This window comes from Octopus bimaculoides, chromosome 11 (genome assembly GCF_046866305.1).
Source record: "Octopus bimaculoides isolate indiv1 chromosome 11, ASM4686630v1, whole genome shotgun sequence".
Lineage (NCBI taxonomy): Eukaryota > Metazoa > Mollusca > Cephalopoda > Octopoda > Octopodidae > Octopus > Octopus bimaculoides.
In genome coordinates this window covers 16065667-16080807 of record NC_142938.1, presented here as the reverse complement: position 1 = coordinate 16080807, position 15141 = coordinate 16065667, and the positions used below count along the sequence as shown (strand labels likewise).

At 38.5% G+C, this 15141-nt stretch overlaps 1 protein-coding gene across 4 annotated transcripts in view; it reads left to right on the top strand.

The window, feature by feature from the left end:
* LOC106869728 (apoptosis regulator BAX) overlaps positions 1–14056 on the top strand; it is a 134167-nt gene extending 120111 nt beyond the window's left edge. For 2 of the 4 annotated variants that reach the window (XM_014915582.3, XM_014915581.3), the window contains exons 2-6: positions 4576–4722; positions 5617–5701; positions 11423–11555; positions 12875–12973; positions 13207–14056. In XM_014915582.3, the coding sequence (XP_014771068.1) occupies positions 4576–4722; positions 5617–5701; positions 11423–11555; positions 12875–12973; positions 13207–13317 (575 nt within the window). In that variant the 3' untranslated portion in view covers positions 13318–14056. The remainder of the gene's footprint in view (positions 1–4575; positions 4723–5616; positions 5702–11422; positions 11556–12874; positions 12974–13206) is intronic. The other 2 variants (XM_014915580.3, XM_052971527.2) reach the window with 1 other exon arrangement.
* Positions 14057–15141: the final 1085 nt, after the last annotated feature.

The window sequence follows — 15141 nt, the reverse complement described above, 5'->3', positions numbered from 1 at the left end:
ATGATGATGATGATGATGACAATGATAGACTTAAGTTTGAGTTTCACACCTTAGTGTCAATGTTTTGCAACAGCAGAGAGGCAGCATGTAAAATTCTCCTCTGTTATATAAACAGTAATGTTTTTCTGATTAACATAGCATAATATTCTTGATGGTTTGAGTAAACACTGTTTTACAATTTGCCCCTGGGCTGGCTCGTGTGCGGGCGACACATGGAATCTTTCGGGCGGGATCGTTGCTGGTGCCCCTGGGCTGGCTCTTGTGCGGGTGACACATGAAGTCTCTCGAGCGGGATCGTTGCCAGTGCCCGTGGATTGGCTCATGTGCGGGCGACACATAAAATCTTCCGAGCGGGATCGTTGCCGGTGCCCCTGGACTGGCTCTTGTGCGGGTGACGCATGAGGTTTTTCGAGCGAGATCGTTGCCAGTCCCCCTGGACTGGCTCTTGTGCTGGTGACACATGAAATTTCTTCGAGCGGGATCGTTGCTGGTGCCCCTGGGCTGGCTCTTGTGCGGGTGACACATGAGGTTTCTCAAGCGAGATGAGTGTGGCCTTTGCCAGTACCGCCTGACTGGCCTTCGTGCGGGTGACACATAAAAGCACCCACTACACTCTCTGAGTGGTTGGCTTTAGGAAGGGCATCCAACTGTAGAAACACTGCCAAATCAGATTGGAGCCTGGTGTAGCCATCTGATTTCACCAGTCCTCAGTCAAATCGTCCAACCCATGCTAGCATGGAAAGCGGACGTTAAACGACGACGACAATACGTACAGACATATATATATATATATATATGTATATATATATATATATATATATATATATATATATATATATATATATATATATATATATATACACACCGCCTGACTGACCTTTGTAGGGTTTTCGAGCGAGATCGTTGCCAGTGCCCCTGGACTGGCTCTTGTGCGGGTGGCACATAAAAGACACCATTTCGAGCGTGGCCGTTTTTGTGCGGGTGACACGTAAAAGCGCCCACTACACTCTCTGAGTGGTTGGCGTTAGGAAGGGCATCCAGCTGTAGAAACTCTGCCAAATTAGATTGGAGCCTGGTGTTGCCATCCGGTTTCACCAGTCCTCAGTCAAATCGTCCAACCCATGCTAGCATGGAGGGCGGACGTTAAACGATGATGATGATTATTATACATTTCATTGTGTTTATCATAATGAAACAGCTGTTGACTACAATTAAAGTATGAACTCTATATGCAATTTTATGCTTTTTATGCTAAAATATGTTGTTCTTAAAGATTGTTTTAGTTGATCATGTATATAAACCCAAGTTGGTCACACTTGGATTTATTGCAGTATAATAAAGTATTCTGGTCTAACAACAATGTATTAATTGAACTCTTCATATTGAGGATATATTCTTTGAAGTTTATACATCAATTTTTCTATATGGATATATTGCATAAAACAGCTGTGGTTATCACTTAATGCGTTTATCACAAAATGGAAATAAAGCAAATTGAAATGAATCAAAACAATTATACTGTGTACCCTTTCTATTGGTATAAACTTCATACGCACAACTCAGTTAGTATTGAATTGAAAATTTAGAACTCTTTTAAAAAACATTTGTATAGGAGCTTTCATAAATCAATATTTCTTGGCCTACATCAAAATGTTTATTTGTAAAGACTCTAATGAAGCCTGATACATATTTGTTCAGAATCATTTTACATGACTTTATTAGCATATCGATATCCATATTTCGTGATTGCTATTCTGTCTGTACCAAACTTCATTTACAAGGCATTAAGACAGGAGACAGCTGCTTAACTCTCTTCACACAAACCTGCCTTAACCCTTTAACATTCAGCTTACTTCATCAAATATAATGCTTATTTATTCATGTTGTTTTGAATTAATCATGCATTATCTTGTAGCTTCATGATATTGATGTTGAGACAGTATATTTTTAGAATGATATTGCTGAGGAGGTGTGAGATGTTGGATCTGGTCAGTTTTAGCATAAAGCACATAGAATATTGGGCCGGTTATGGCCAGTTTAAATGCTAAAGAGTTCTCTAGTTTTGTGATACAGACTTCCTTTTTTTTTAACCTTGTTGATACAAACCTGCCCAAGGCTGTCCACTGTTCTGTGTTGCAAAACTTTCCTGTTTTAACCCTCTCGGTACTAACCTTGCCACTTGGTTCTATGATACAAGCTTTCTGTTTTAATACCAGCCCCTTGTGCTGTGATCTAAAACACTTTTCATCTAAATTTCATGTTATTTTATGTTCCAATCATTAGATTAATAATCCTCTCTACTATAGGCCCAAGGTCTTAAATTTTAGGGGAGGTGCTAGTCAATTATATTAACCCCAGTACATAACTGGTACTTACTTCATTGACCCTGAAAGGATGAAAGACAAAGTAGACTGTGAAAGAATTTGAACTCAGAGCACCATTTGAGCGTGACTGTTACCAACATCGCCTTCCTGGCACTTGTGCCAGTGGCATGTGAAAAGACATTCGAGTGAGATCGTTGCCAGTGCCGCTGGACTGGCTCCTGTGCAGGTGGCACGTAAAATACACCATTTTGAGCGTGGCCGTTACCAGTACCTCCTGACTGGCCTTTGTGCCGGTGGCACATAAAAGCACCCACTACACTCTCGGAGTGGTTGGCGTTAGGAAGGGCATCCAGCTGTAGAAACTCTGCCAAATCAGATTGGAGCCTGGTGTAGCCATCTGGTTCACCAGTCCTCAGTCAAATCGTCCAACCCATGCTAGCATGGAAAGCGGACGTTAAACGATGATGATGATGAATATAGAAAGACGGACAAAATGCTGCTAAGCATGTTGCCTGGCATGCTAACAATTCTGCCAGATTGCTGCCTTAATCATCAGATTGATAATGACAATTATTTTTACTAAATTTTTTATAATCTTTGAAATTAATTGAAACAAAGGCAGTGTTTTTGGTCAGAACTATTGTAACGAAAGGGTTAAAGGGATCTAAATTAAGCCTTTTTTGTCAAAATTTTTATGTTAACTTTTGTACCAAAAAGCATATCAATAATGACTATTTTATTTTACTAATGTTGGTGTTATTTTAAAAATCGTTTCAATAGAAATTTGATCAGAAAATAGTTAAGATGTTATGCTGTTGAACAGGACATGAAATCACATGATTGCGAAACATACTGTATCATCATCATCTACATGTTTATTGTTTATAGAGACAGATTTTTCTATGGCTAGATATGCTTCTTGTTACCAAGCCACACCTGTTTCCAAGCAAGGTTAAATACCTCCATAGCCAAACACATTTACATAAAGTACTGAAAATGAATGGTAGTGCTTGTGTGACAGTGACACACATTTACAACTATTGTGCAAAGTCAGGACAAGGAAATACAAACATAGGGCGCAGGAGTGGCTGTGTGGTAAGAACCTTGCTTCCCAACCACATGGTTCCAATTTCAGTCCCACTGCATGGCACCTTGGGCAAGTGTCTTCTACTATGGCCTCGGGCCGACCAAAGCCTTGTGAGTGGATTTGGTGGACGGAAACTGAAAGAAGCCCGTCGTATATATGTATATATATATATATATATATATATATATATATATATATATATATATGTATATATGTATGTGTGTCTGTGTTTGTCCCCCCACCATTGCTTGACAACCGATGCTGGTGTGTTTACGTCCCCGTAACTTAGCGGTTCGGCAAAAAGAGACCGATAGAATAAGTACTAAGCTTTCAAAGAATAAGTCCTGGGGTCGATTTTCTCGACTAAAGGCGGTGCTCCAGCATGGCCGCAGTAAAATGACTGAAACAAGTAAAAGAGTAATATACACAGTCAGGTGTGTGTGTGTGTTTCTCTCTCCTTGTCATGATATCACATGACTGTTGTCAATGAATACCATTCATTTCCATTATTCTGCAGAAACTTGTCTGGCCATGAGGAAATAACTGTTGTGTCGTCGCACCCAGGCGAAAAAGTAGGATCTCCCAAGACATAAATAGAGGTAGTCTGACTGTGGTAGAGTGTTGAGTAGCAGTCGAGTAGCAGTTGTGTAGTGGTTGAGTAGAGATAATCTGAAGGTGCTAGATAGCAGTAGCATTGAGACATAACAGAAACAAATAAGTGTTGGTGACAGGAAGGGCATCCAGCTGTAGAAAATCCACCTCAACTCCACCTGAACCATGCAAGCATGGAAAAGAGGGCATTACAATAATGATAACACACACACACTCTCTTTCAGTTTCTGTCTGCCAAATCCATCTGGAAGGTTTGGGTCAACCTGAGGTATAGTAGAACAACAATTGCCTAGTGTTCCACACAATGGGGCTGAACCTCAAACCTCATGATATGGAAACAAACTTCCTAACCACACAGCTACTGACTATGTGTGTATATATTCATTGTAAATAGGTTTGAAATATATTGAGAGAGGGTTTTGTTTTGTTTTGTTTTTTTCTGCCATTGGTTCCTCTGTAGAACTGAAATTTTCACTTCTTTTTGCTTCTTCTTATGTTATTTGTTGTATGACCATTGCCCTTCAATTATTTTATTTTATTTTATTTCTGCAGAACCGCCCAGGAAAAACTTAAACAGAGATGACGTGGGCAACCAGGCGCGGTGTTTGCTGAACCAGTTCATCCATGACAGAATGGAAAATGAAGGCTTTGAAAATCCTCTGCAAGAGTCCAACCTCATCGAACCAGACACACCAACAGGTAAGTCACTATCTATTCAGTCATAACTCAGCATTAACTTGCTTCTTGTACTTGCTCCTTGTTTCATGTTTTTTTCTTTTGCAGCCACCCATCTATACAAGTTGATTTCATCACTCTGGGAAAGCTTATAATATACACATATATAGTATTATTGGATTGCTACTTATCTCATGCTGTTTCTACAAACATTGATCAGGCATCAACCACATAGATAATATAGGCCTAAAACCACTTAAAAGGATGGCCATGGTTGGAATGCTTTTGATCATAAGTTTGCTGAGTTAAAGTTGAAGTAATCAGCAACTTATTAAAAAGTAAATTTATCAAATATTTTTCAATATATTGCGTAATTAGCTAATCCAAACTTTTAAGTGGTCACTCACCCTGCTGGAAATTGCTGTCAAATCTCATTCAAATAACCCTAACTGTACTGAAAAGGAAGATAAAAATTGGATAATGTAGTCCTAGATGTATAGTGCTTAGAAGGAGATTAGGATAGTGGCATTTAATCATAGGTCTGCTCAGCCAGTGCTAACTCAGGGCTAAAGAATAAGGATAAAAACATTAAGTGTCTACTACTTTATGGTTCTATCATTGCTACTTCATCAAGTTCAGTAAAATCTATGCTTTTGCTGATGAGGACTAATAAGACCAAAACATGTCGAGAGTTGTCTCCCACACTTGCTGAAATGTTATTAAAGTATTAGTCATTGATCCAATGTTGACTTTTTGTTACCACATTATTCCTAATTAGAATTCTTTTTTTAATGTTCCTTGCATTAAATACATCAACACATAGTCAATAGAACTTCCTTTAAGGTTTTTATCCATTGTTAGATAGCAGTGACCATTGCCCGGTTCTAACCAGTGCAATGTGTTTGTATTTTGATCCAGGTCCACCGATGTCTCAGCTAGAAGAAATAGGACGTGCTCTACGGTGTATTGGTGACGAATTAGATGGAGACCAAAGACTGCAAGAGTAAGTGACTCACTTCAGTAGTATTTGTCTGTTTGTCTCTATCTCTTTTTCTCTCTCTCACTCTCATATCTCATTTGCTCTCTAGCCCACATCTCTCATCCTATATCTTCTAGGCTCTCTCTTGCTCTTTCCGTCTATCTATCTGTCTATCTGCCTGTCTCTTTATTCTCTCTCTCTCTTTATTCTCTCTCTCTCTTTATTCTCTCTCTCTCTATTCTCTCTCTCTACTCTCTCTCTCTCTACTCTCTCTCTCTCTCTCTCTCTCTATTCTCTCTCTCTATTTTCTCTCTCTCTTCTATTCTCTCTCTCTCTATTTTCTCTCTCTCTCTATTCTCTCTCTATTCTCTATCCTCTCTCTCCATTCTCTCTCTCTCTCTCTCTCTCTCTCTCTCTATTCTCTCTCTCCTCTCTCTCTCTCTCTCTCTCTCTATTCTCTCTCTCTCTCTCTCATTGTCTAGTTCATTTCTCTGTGTCTCTCTGATTTTCACTTTCTCTCCAGCTGTCTTTCTTATCTCTACTTCTCTTTTTTTGCTCTTTTGTCTTTCTAGCTACCCTTTTTTCTCTTTCTTCCTCTCTCCTTTAACTGTATCTCTCTTTACCTCTCTCTTTCTTTCCCACTCTCTCTCTGGAGGGAATAAATAGTAATTAATTTTTAAATGTACATGAACAAACTAAGTTCTGTATTGCATTCAATCCAACCATCAATAATAACGACATGCATTTTGAGTGCGGACACAATTACACTGACACAGGGTTAAATCTGCCATTTGCTTTATATCAGCATCAGTGGGATATGAACTCATAATGCAAAGTACCTGATGAACTACTGCAAGGCATAGGTTGTCCTTCACTGTACTGGTTCTGCCAATACACTACCCTTTCAATACTAATGTGACTGATTGTTTCTAATCTACACTCACTCGCTCAAAAAACCTCATGTGCGGGTGACACATGAGGTTTTTCGAGCAAGATGAGCGTGGCCGTTGCCAGTACCGCCTGACTGGCCTGCGTGCCGGTGACACGTAAAAGCACCCACTACACTCTCTGAGTGGTTGGCGTTAGGAAGGGCATCCAACTGTAGAAACTCGGCCAAATCAGATTGGAGCCTGGTGTAGCCATCTGGTTTCACCAGTCCTCAGTCAAATCGTCCAACCCATGCTAGCAGGGAAAGCGGACGTTAAACGACGACGACGACGACGACTCAAGGCCTAAAATTTGGGAAAAGGGTTGGTGGTTGATTACATCAGCCCCACATCCTGAAGGGTACTTCATTTTATTGATAGGATGAAAGGAAAAGTTGACCTCAGTGGAATTTGAACTCAGAAATCAGAGTCCAATGAAATGGCTACTAAGCATTTTGTCTGAACTGCAAACAGTGCTGCCAGCTTGCTTCCTGAATAATAATGATGATGATGACGCTGACGATGACAAGAGCACAAACCTCTGCCTAGGCAACACCAATGTCCTCTCAACGATTAGCCGGAGATGATTTTTAAAATGAGAATATCTGAAATAAACAGGGCTGCTCTCACAAACGAGAATACTAAAAATGAACCTGACTTCTCTCAAACAGAAAAATAATCTAAATATATACATATATACTGAGGGAGAGGAGATGAAATACTAATACAGTGAAGGAGAAGTAGTGAGAGTAATAGCCATGACTGAGAGAGAGATGAAGTGGCAAAGAGAGCATCATATGAATGGGAAAGGAAGGGGTGATAGATGAATAACGAAGAAAGGAGTGAAAAAGCCGATAAACAGCATTTGAAGTGTGAGTATATGTGTGTGTGTAAAAGAGAAGTATCTTTGTGTGCATGTGTGTGTACAATGGAAATGGGATGGTAATGTTCAATGCTGAAAATGTGTGAGTGTATGTGTGTGCATGTACAAGAGAACTATGTAAAACTTTACATGTACATGTAAAGTAAAAAAAAAAATCAGAAAAATAATCCAGAATCCTTGTTTGGTACTGGATCGATCGCAAAATCTAATGAGACCATGCCAGTCACAAAGCCAAACATTCCTGAAAGTTTCATCCAAATCCATCCAGCAGTTCTTGAGATATCTTGTCCATGGTCAAACAAAGAACGAAAGGCAAAGCTGACCTCAACAGAATTTGAACTCGGAACATGAAGATGGATGAAATACTGCCAAGCATTTTGCCCAGTGTGCTAATGATTCTGCCAGCTTGCTGCCTTAATAATAATAATAATGATGATGATAATAATAATAATAATAATAATAATAATAATAATAATAATGATGATGTGTATGAAATTGAGATGAATACTGCAATGTTAATTTCTAATAATGATAATGATTACTGTATTTAAAAGGTTTAACAAACCACCCAATCTAACGTCAAAATGCCTGGTCCTTCTAATGACCTTTTAAGATGAGTTCACTCTCCTCTATGCATTCAAACTAGATTCATGTTTTCATCCAAAACCTATCAGTTTTTATACTGCAGATGTTTAGACTGGACATCGGTCTCACTAGTAAGGATGGAAGGCCTGCAATAGTCAGGGCCACTTTCTTATGTTCATTGAAATTATTGGATGGGAGCAAAAGGGGAATAGAAAACAAACAAACAAAAAAGAGATTTTATCGTTTTGGTGAGTCAAGCTTGCTTATCACTTGACTGGCCTAATTTTTCCATGTAGTTTGGAATGTGCGTGTGTATAACAGCTGCTTGTACTACTGTAATGTGGGTTATCCTTTCACTGTCCCGTTTTCTTTTTTCCTGGTAGTCCTTTAACTCTATTAATTGTACCAGTAATAGTAATAATTATCTTTTCTTCATTAGCCACGAGAGCTCACAGAGATACACAATAAACATGAAGAATGTTAATCAAGGGGTTTGCAAAGATATGCGTGGAGTCAGAGGAAAAAAATTTACGCAGAAATGAGAGAAGTGAAAGATGTTATGTAATCGAAGTGGAGACAACTTTTAAAATTAATAAGAACTCAAGTAATTATGCAGAAATAAATTTAAAAAAAAAAAAGAGAGGATAAACTTTTCAATCACATGGTTCCGGGTTCAGTCTCACTGTGTAGCACCTTGGGCTAGTGTCTTCTACTTATAGCCTCAGGCTGACCAAAGCCTTGTGAGTAGATTTAGTTGACAGAAATTCAAAGAAGCCTGTAGTATATTTGCATATATCTATGTGTGTGTGTGTGTGTGTCTGTGTTTGTCCCCCACCTTTGCTTGACAACCAGTGGTGGTGTGTTTACGTCCCTGTAATTTAGCGGTTCAGCGAAAAAGACCAATAGAATAATTACTAGGCTTAAAAATAGCAATCATAAGTCTTGGGGTTAATTTGTTCGACTGAACCTTTCAAGGTGATGTCCCAGCATGGCCACAGTCAAATGACTGAAACAAGTAAAAAATAAACGATAAGATTAAAACTAAAACAAAATATACTGTAAACAATAAAAAAAAAAGGGAAGACAATATCTGGAAAACATCTAGGATTCTCACCCACATATGAGTGAGAAATCACTTGTCAGGTCATGTTACAACACCCCATCATTGTCTCTACCCACCTGCCACTATTTGCACTACTGTCTGGTGGAATAAAAGGTACTCATTAACATTTTCTGCATGAATTATCTCTTATAGTGTGAACTTAATTGCTTTTCATTGATTTGTACTTCCAAGCACAGTACTTACCGCAAAAATATGTCATTGTGTTAATAAGGCACTGGTTATTCCTATGTAGGTGGAGGCGCAATGGCCCAGTGGTTAGGGCAGCGGACTCGCGGTCATAGGATCGCGGTTTCGATTCCCAGACTGGGCGTTGTGAGTGTTTATTGAGCCAAAACACCTAAAGCTCCACGAGGCTCCGGCAGGGGATGGTGGCGAACCCTGCTGTACTCTCTCACCACAACTTTCTCTCGCTCTTACTTCCTGTTTCTGTTGTGCCTGTAATTCAAAGGCTCAGCCTTGTCACACTGTGTCACGCTGAATATCCCCGAGAACTACGTTAAGGGTACACGTGTCTGTGGAGTGCTCAGCCACTTGCACATTAATTTCACGAGCAGGCTGTTCCGTTGATCGGATCAACTGGAACTCTCGACGTTGTAAGCGACGGAGTGCCAACAACAACAACAACATTCCTATGTAGGATACTGAATTTCAATTCACCTTTTTCTTTGTCCCTGTCTTCATTATTGTTTTCAGGATGATGCTCCCCATTACACATTTTTTTTGTCGTTTATCCCCTCCTTTTGGCCTTTCCCTTTTTTTCTTTTTCTTCATTAGAGTAAATAGTTGTTGTTGTTGGTTGGCACTCCGTCACTTACGACGACGAGGGTTCCAGTTGATCCAATCAACGGAACAGCTTGCTCGTGAAATTAACGTGTAAGTGGCTGAGCACTCCACAGACACGTGTACTCTTAACATAGTTCTCGGGGATATTCAGCGTGACACAGTGTGACAAGGCTGACCCTTTGAAATACAGGTACAAGAGTAAATAGTAATCTGCAGCAAACGTCCATACCTGATAGTTATTTCTTTATCTGTCACCTGTATTCTTTCTCTTCGTCAGCTTAGGTTCCCATAGAGAGATACCCATGAGAGAGGAATCATCACATCGAATTCATGAATCATATCTCTGAAGAATTTCCTCGCTATCATTTGCTCTCTTCATGACAACATAGAGTTCATTGTTATCAAATGGGTCAGCATCACCATCATTTGAGGTCAAAAGTGGTGTGAAGCAAGGGGATGTCTTTACACTAAGCCTCTTATTATTATACTTCTGTGCTGTTCATCTAGCTCAGTGGTTCCCAAAGTGGGCTGTACTGCCCCCTTGTGGGTGGTGGAAAGATCCAGGGGGTCATTGAAGAAAAGTAGAATGATAATGGGGCGGCCAAGATGGGGTGATAGATGTAAAAAAAAAATATATTTTAATAGGTTAATTAGGTTTAAGTTCTATTTGTGAAATACAGTTGTTTTGAATTTGCTGCAGAAAGTGGTCTATATTTGTGGTGGGGAGGGTGAAGGGGGCACTAGGAATATGTCCTGGATGCCAAGGGGGCAGCAGCCTGCAAAAGTTTGGGAACTACTGATCTCGCTGATGTAAATGAAAAGCTACTTTGCATTTAGATCTAAGAACCAAGTATGATGGAGGTGCTTTCTGTTGAAGACAATCCTTGTTGAAGTATAAAATATCAATGAATGCCAGTATATGTATGACAATGCGTATGTGTGTGTGCACTTATTTTGACATTATGTGATGATAGCAAGTAAGTATTGCTGTCATTTTCATGAAAAACATGTTTAACTATGGAAAAATATTGGGTTGTCCGGAAAGTTCATGCCGATTTTTAAATGAAAGAAAAAGGTCAATAAATACTTGCCATTACATTTTTAATCAACCAAATATGAACCATTTTGTTGCACAATGCGTTTCCATCTTTCCTTTAACTTGAAAATACCCTCTTCCCAGAATTGAGGTGGTTTCATAGCAAATAAGTCGAAAGGTAAGCTACTATAAATCGGCATGAACTTTCCAGATAACCCAATGTAATCTTACTTGGAACTGGGTGAGTGTTGGTGACAGGAGTGGCATCCAGCTGTCGTACAAAAATCTGCTTCGTAATTTCTGTGTGACCCATGCAAGTATGGAAAAGTGGACATTAAATAATGATTATGTTAAGGAATACATTTTCTAATGTCTGATTTAATCCTGACTTTCCGTTATTCTCTTACAGTTTGGTATCAAGAATAGAGCCTGAAGATATTCCCAATACATTTCTCAATGTTGCCAGTGCTATTGTCTCTGTAAACCTTACTTGGGATATAGTGGTTCGGTTCTTTTACTTTGCCTACAAAATGGCCATCAAGGTGAGTTCTAACAACTGCTTTATAGTTTTTTTTTCTTCTTTTTGTTTTCTTTCTGCTCCATTTGGCAGAGGGTCAGTTATTGGTAGCTGCATCAATTCCATCATTCTGGGAAAACTTGCAAATATACACATGCATCTGTTTGTCTCTGCACCGCAATATTAGAAGGATCTTTTAAGCTTAAAGGGTCCTTATGCTTGCAAATCCTTCTTTTCCAGACTGGTCTGCTTCTTGGAATCCCTCTAGCCTGAAGTCTGAAGTCGACTTTGCCTTTCATCCTTTTGAGATCAATAAAATAACTACCAGTTTAGCACTGGAAGGTCAATGCAATCAACTTACATCTGCCCCAGAATTTGCTGGCCTTGTGCCAAAATTTGAAACTATTATTGTCGTTGGTGGCGGCGACGGCGGGCTTGCAGAACCGTTAGTGCTCTGAATGAAATGCTTAGTGGTATTTTGCCTATCACTATGTCTGAGTTCAAATTCCACAGAGGTTGACTTTACCTTTCGTCCTTTAGGGGGTCGATAAAATAAGTAGCAGTTGATTACTGGGGTCAATGTAATTGACTCATCTCCTCCCCCAAAATTGCTGCCCTTGTGGCAAAATTTGGAACCATCATTTATTATTATTATTATTATCATTATTATTATTATTATTATTATGACTTTGCCTTTCATCCTTTCAGGGTTGATAAAATAAGTACCAGTTTAGTACTGGGATCAATGTGATTGAGTATCCACAAATTCCAGGCCTTGCGCCTATAGCAGAAAGGATTATTATTAATATTAAGGTGGTGAGCTGGCAAAATCATTAGAACTTTGGACAATACCACAATGCCTTGTGGTATTTCTTCTGCCTCTTCATGTTCTGAGTTCATATCCTACTGAAGTTGACTTTGTTTTTCTTCCTTTCAGGGTTGATAAAATGAAGTGCTAGTTCAGTATTGGTGGGGGTCACTGGAAACTAACTTCCTTTCCTCGTCCATAAATTACTAGCCTATATCACAGATAATAATGATTATTATTTAGTTTTTGTTTCGAGGGCAGTGAACTGGTAGAGTCACTAGCAGACTGGCCAAAACGCTTAGCAGCATTTTGTCCCTCTTAATGTTCTGAATTCAAATTGCTTGGAAGTCAACTTTGCCTTTTATCCTTTTGGGGTCGATAAATTAAGTAGGGGTTGTTGTAGCCAACTAGCCCCATTCTCCCCACCCCCCAAATTTCAGGCTTTGTGCCTATGGTAGAAGGGATTGTTTTTGTTATGTTTTTTTTGTTTGTTTCTCATGCTGAATGTCAAAATCTTTTCCTTTTATATATTTCAGGCATTGGACCGGATTCCTTTAATCCGAGCCATCATCAACTTAGTTATTAATTTTATAGTAGACAATCTTGCTGATTGGATTCTATCTCGAGGTGGATGGGTGAGTAAATATTTGAGAATTTTTGGTAAAATTCGGTTAGGGAGAGACAATTAGTTCCCTGATATTTGTTATGTTCTGAGTTCTAATTCCACTAAGGTCAACATTACCTTTCATTCTTTCAGGGTTGATAGAATAAGTATCAGTTGAGCACTGGGGTCGATTAACTGACAACTTAGCCCCTCTCCCCAAAATTTGAAACCAGTGATTAATTTACATTTTCTTTGTATTTACAGGAAGCCATTGTGGAATATTTTGGCACCCCAAAGAGGCAAGCCTTTGGCGTTTTAATAGCCGGTGTTCTTATCAGTGTTGGCGTCTATGCGTGGAAGAGTATTGGTAATTAAAAATGAGTTAATCCATTGAACAAAAAAAAAAAAAAAATTCTAAAATTTGGTCAGTACGATACACAAGAATTAAAGAAAAAAATGACAATAATGGAACAGGAAAGAAAAAAAAATGAAGCTAAAAGCAAACTTGTCCCGTCTGTTCTCTCGGTGGTTTGCACAAGAAATTAATTCATTGTTTTTTTACTTGTAATTTATTTTAATTTTTCTTTGTTTTTTTTTCCTTTCCTTCCACTTCCAACTTCCCAGTTCATTCATTTTTCCTTTCTTTCCCTCTTCGTCTCTCTCTCCTTTACTCAGACCCCCCCTTCTTGTCCCCTCCTTCCCCCTGCAGTAACAGCTAAGTCTCACAGTATGGTGAATCCTCTTCAGTTTGCAATATACATTAAAATCCTTAAAAAAAAAACTTTAAAAAAAACTAATTAAAATATTGAGCCCTACACTGCCCCCATCCCAACCTATCCTCCTTATAAAAAAAGAATGGTAAAGGAACCAAATTGGAACTGATGGACGACTTTTTTTTTTCCTTGATTTTTAAGGAAAAAAATATTTCTGCTGATTTAAAAAGAAACAAAAACAAAATGTCTTCTTTTTTTTTAATTTTTATTTTGACAAAACAACAGAACATTAATATCTATTTGATGTTTTTACACGATTTATTGTTTTTTTTGTTTTGTTTTTAGGGGGCATGAAAGAAAGAAAGAAATGAAATGAAAAGTTCCGATATTTTGATAACATTTTTTTGCTTATTTTGTTTTTTTGTTTTCTTCTTTATTATTATTGTTATTATTATTAAGGTGGCAACACAGCAGAATCTTAAGCATGTCGGATGAAATATGGAATGCTTAGCGGCATTTCATCTGTCTTTACATTCTGAGTTCAGATTCCGCCGAGGTAGACTTTACCTTTCATCCTTTCAGGGTTGATAAATTAGGCACCAGTGAAACACTTGGGGGGGGGGGGGGTTCAATGAAATCGACTTGTCTCCCCCCCCCCAGAATTTCAGGTCTTTTGCCTTTAGTAGTAGAAAGGATTATTAAAGATGGCAAGCTGACAGAATCATTAGTGTGCCGGACAAAATTCTTATTAGCATTTCTTCTGGTTTTATGTTTTGAGTTCAAATTCCACCGAGGTCAACTTTGCCTTTCATCCTTTTAGGCTCGATAAAATAATATAATCGACTAGCCTCCCCACCCTGTATAAAAGATTTCAGGCTCTGTGCCTAATGGAGAAAGTATTATTATTATTATTATTATTAAGAATAAAAAGTTTAGGAAGGTATAACAATGAACTATAGAACAAAAAATGGACTATATACCTGTTGTAACTTGGTAAACTATAGTCCGATGATATTTCGGAATTAGAATTCCTTCTTCAGATCTTATTTGCTGGAGTTTATAGCAGAGACGTCAGCAAATAAGATCTGAAGAAGGAATTCTAATTCCGAAATATCATCGGACTATAGTTTACCAAGTTACAACAGGTATATAGTCCATTTTTTGTTCTATAGTGCATTGTTATACCTTCCTAAACTTTTTATTCTTTACAAACAATACACAATGCTTCAAGCGAACTACAATACCCTCCTATTATTATTATTATTATTATTATTATTATTATTATTAGGCAGCGGGCTGGCAGAATCGTTAATATTTGGGACAAAATGCTTAGCATTTCTTCAAGCTTCATGTTTTGGGTTCAAATTCTACCTTGCCTTTCATCCTTTTGGGGGTCAATAAAATAAGCTCCAGCTGCACACTGGAATCGATGTAATCAACTTGCCCCTCTTTCCCCAAAAATTTCAGGCCTTGAGGCCCACAGTAG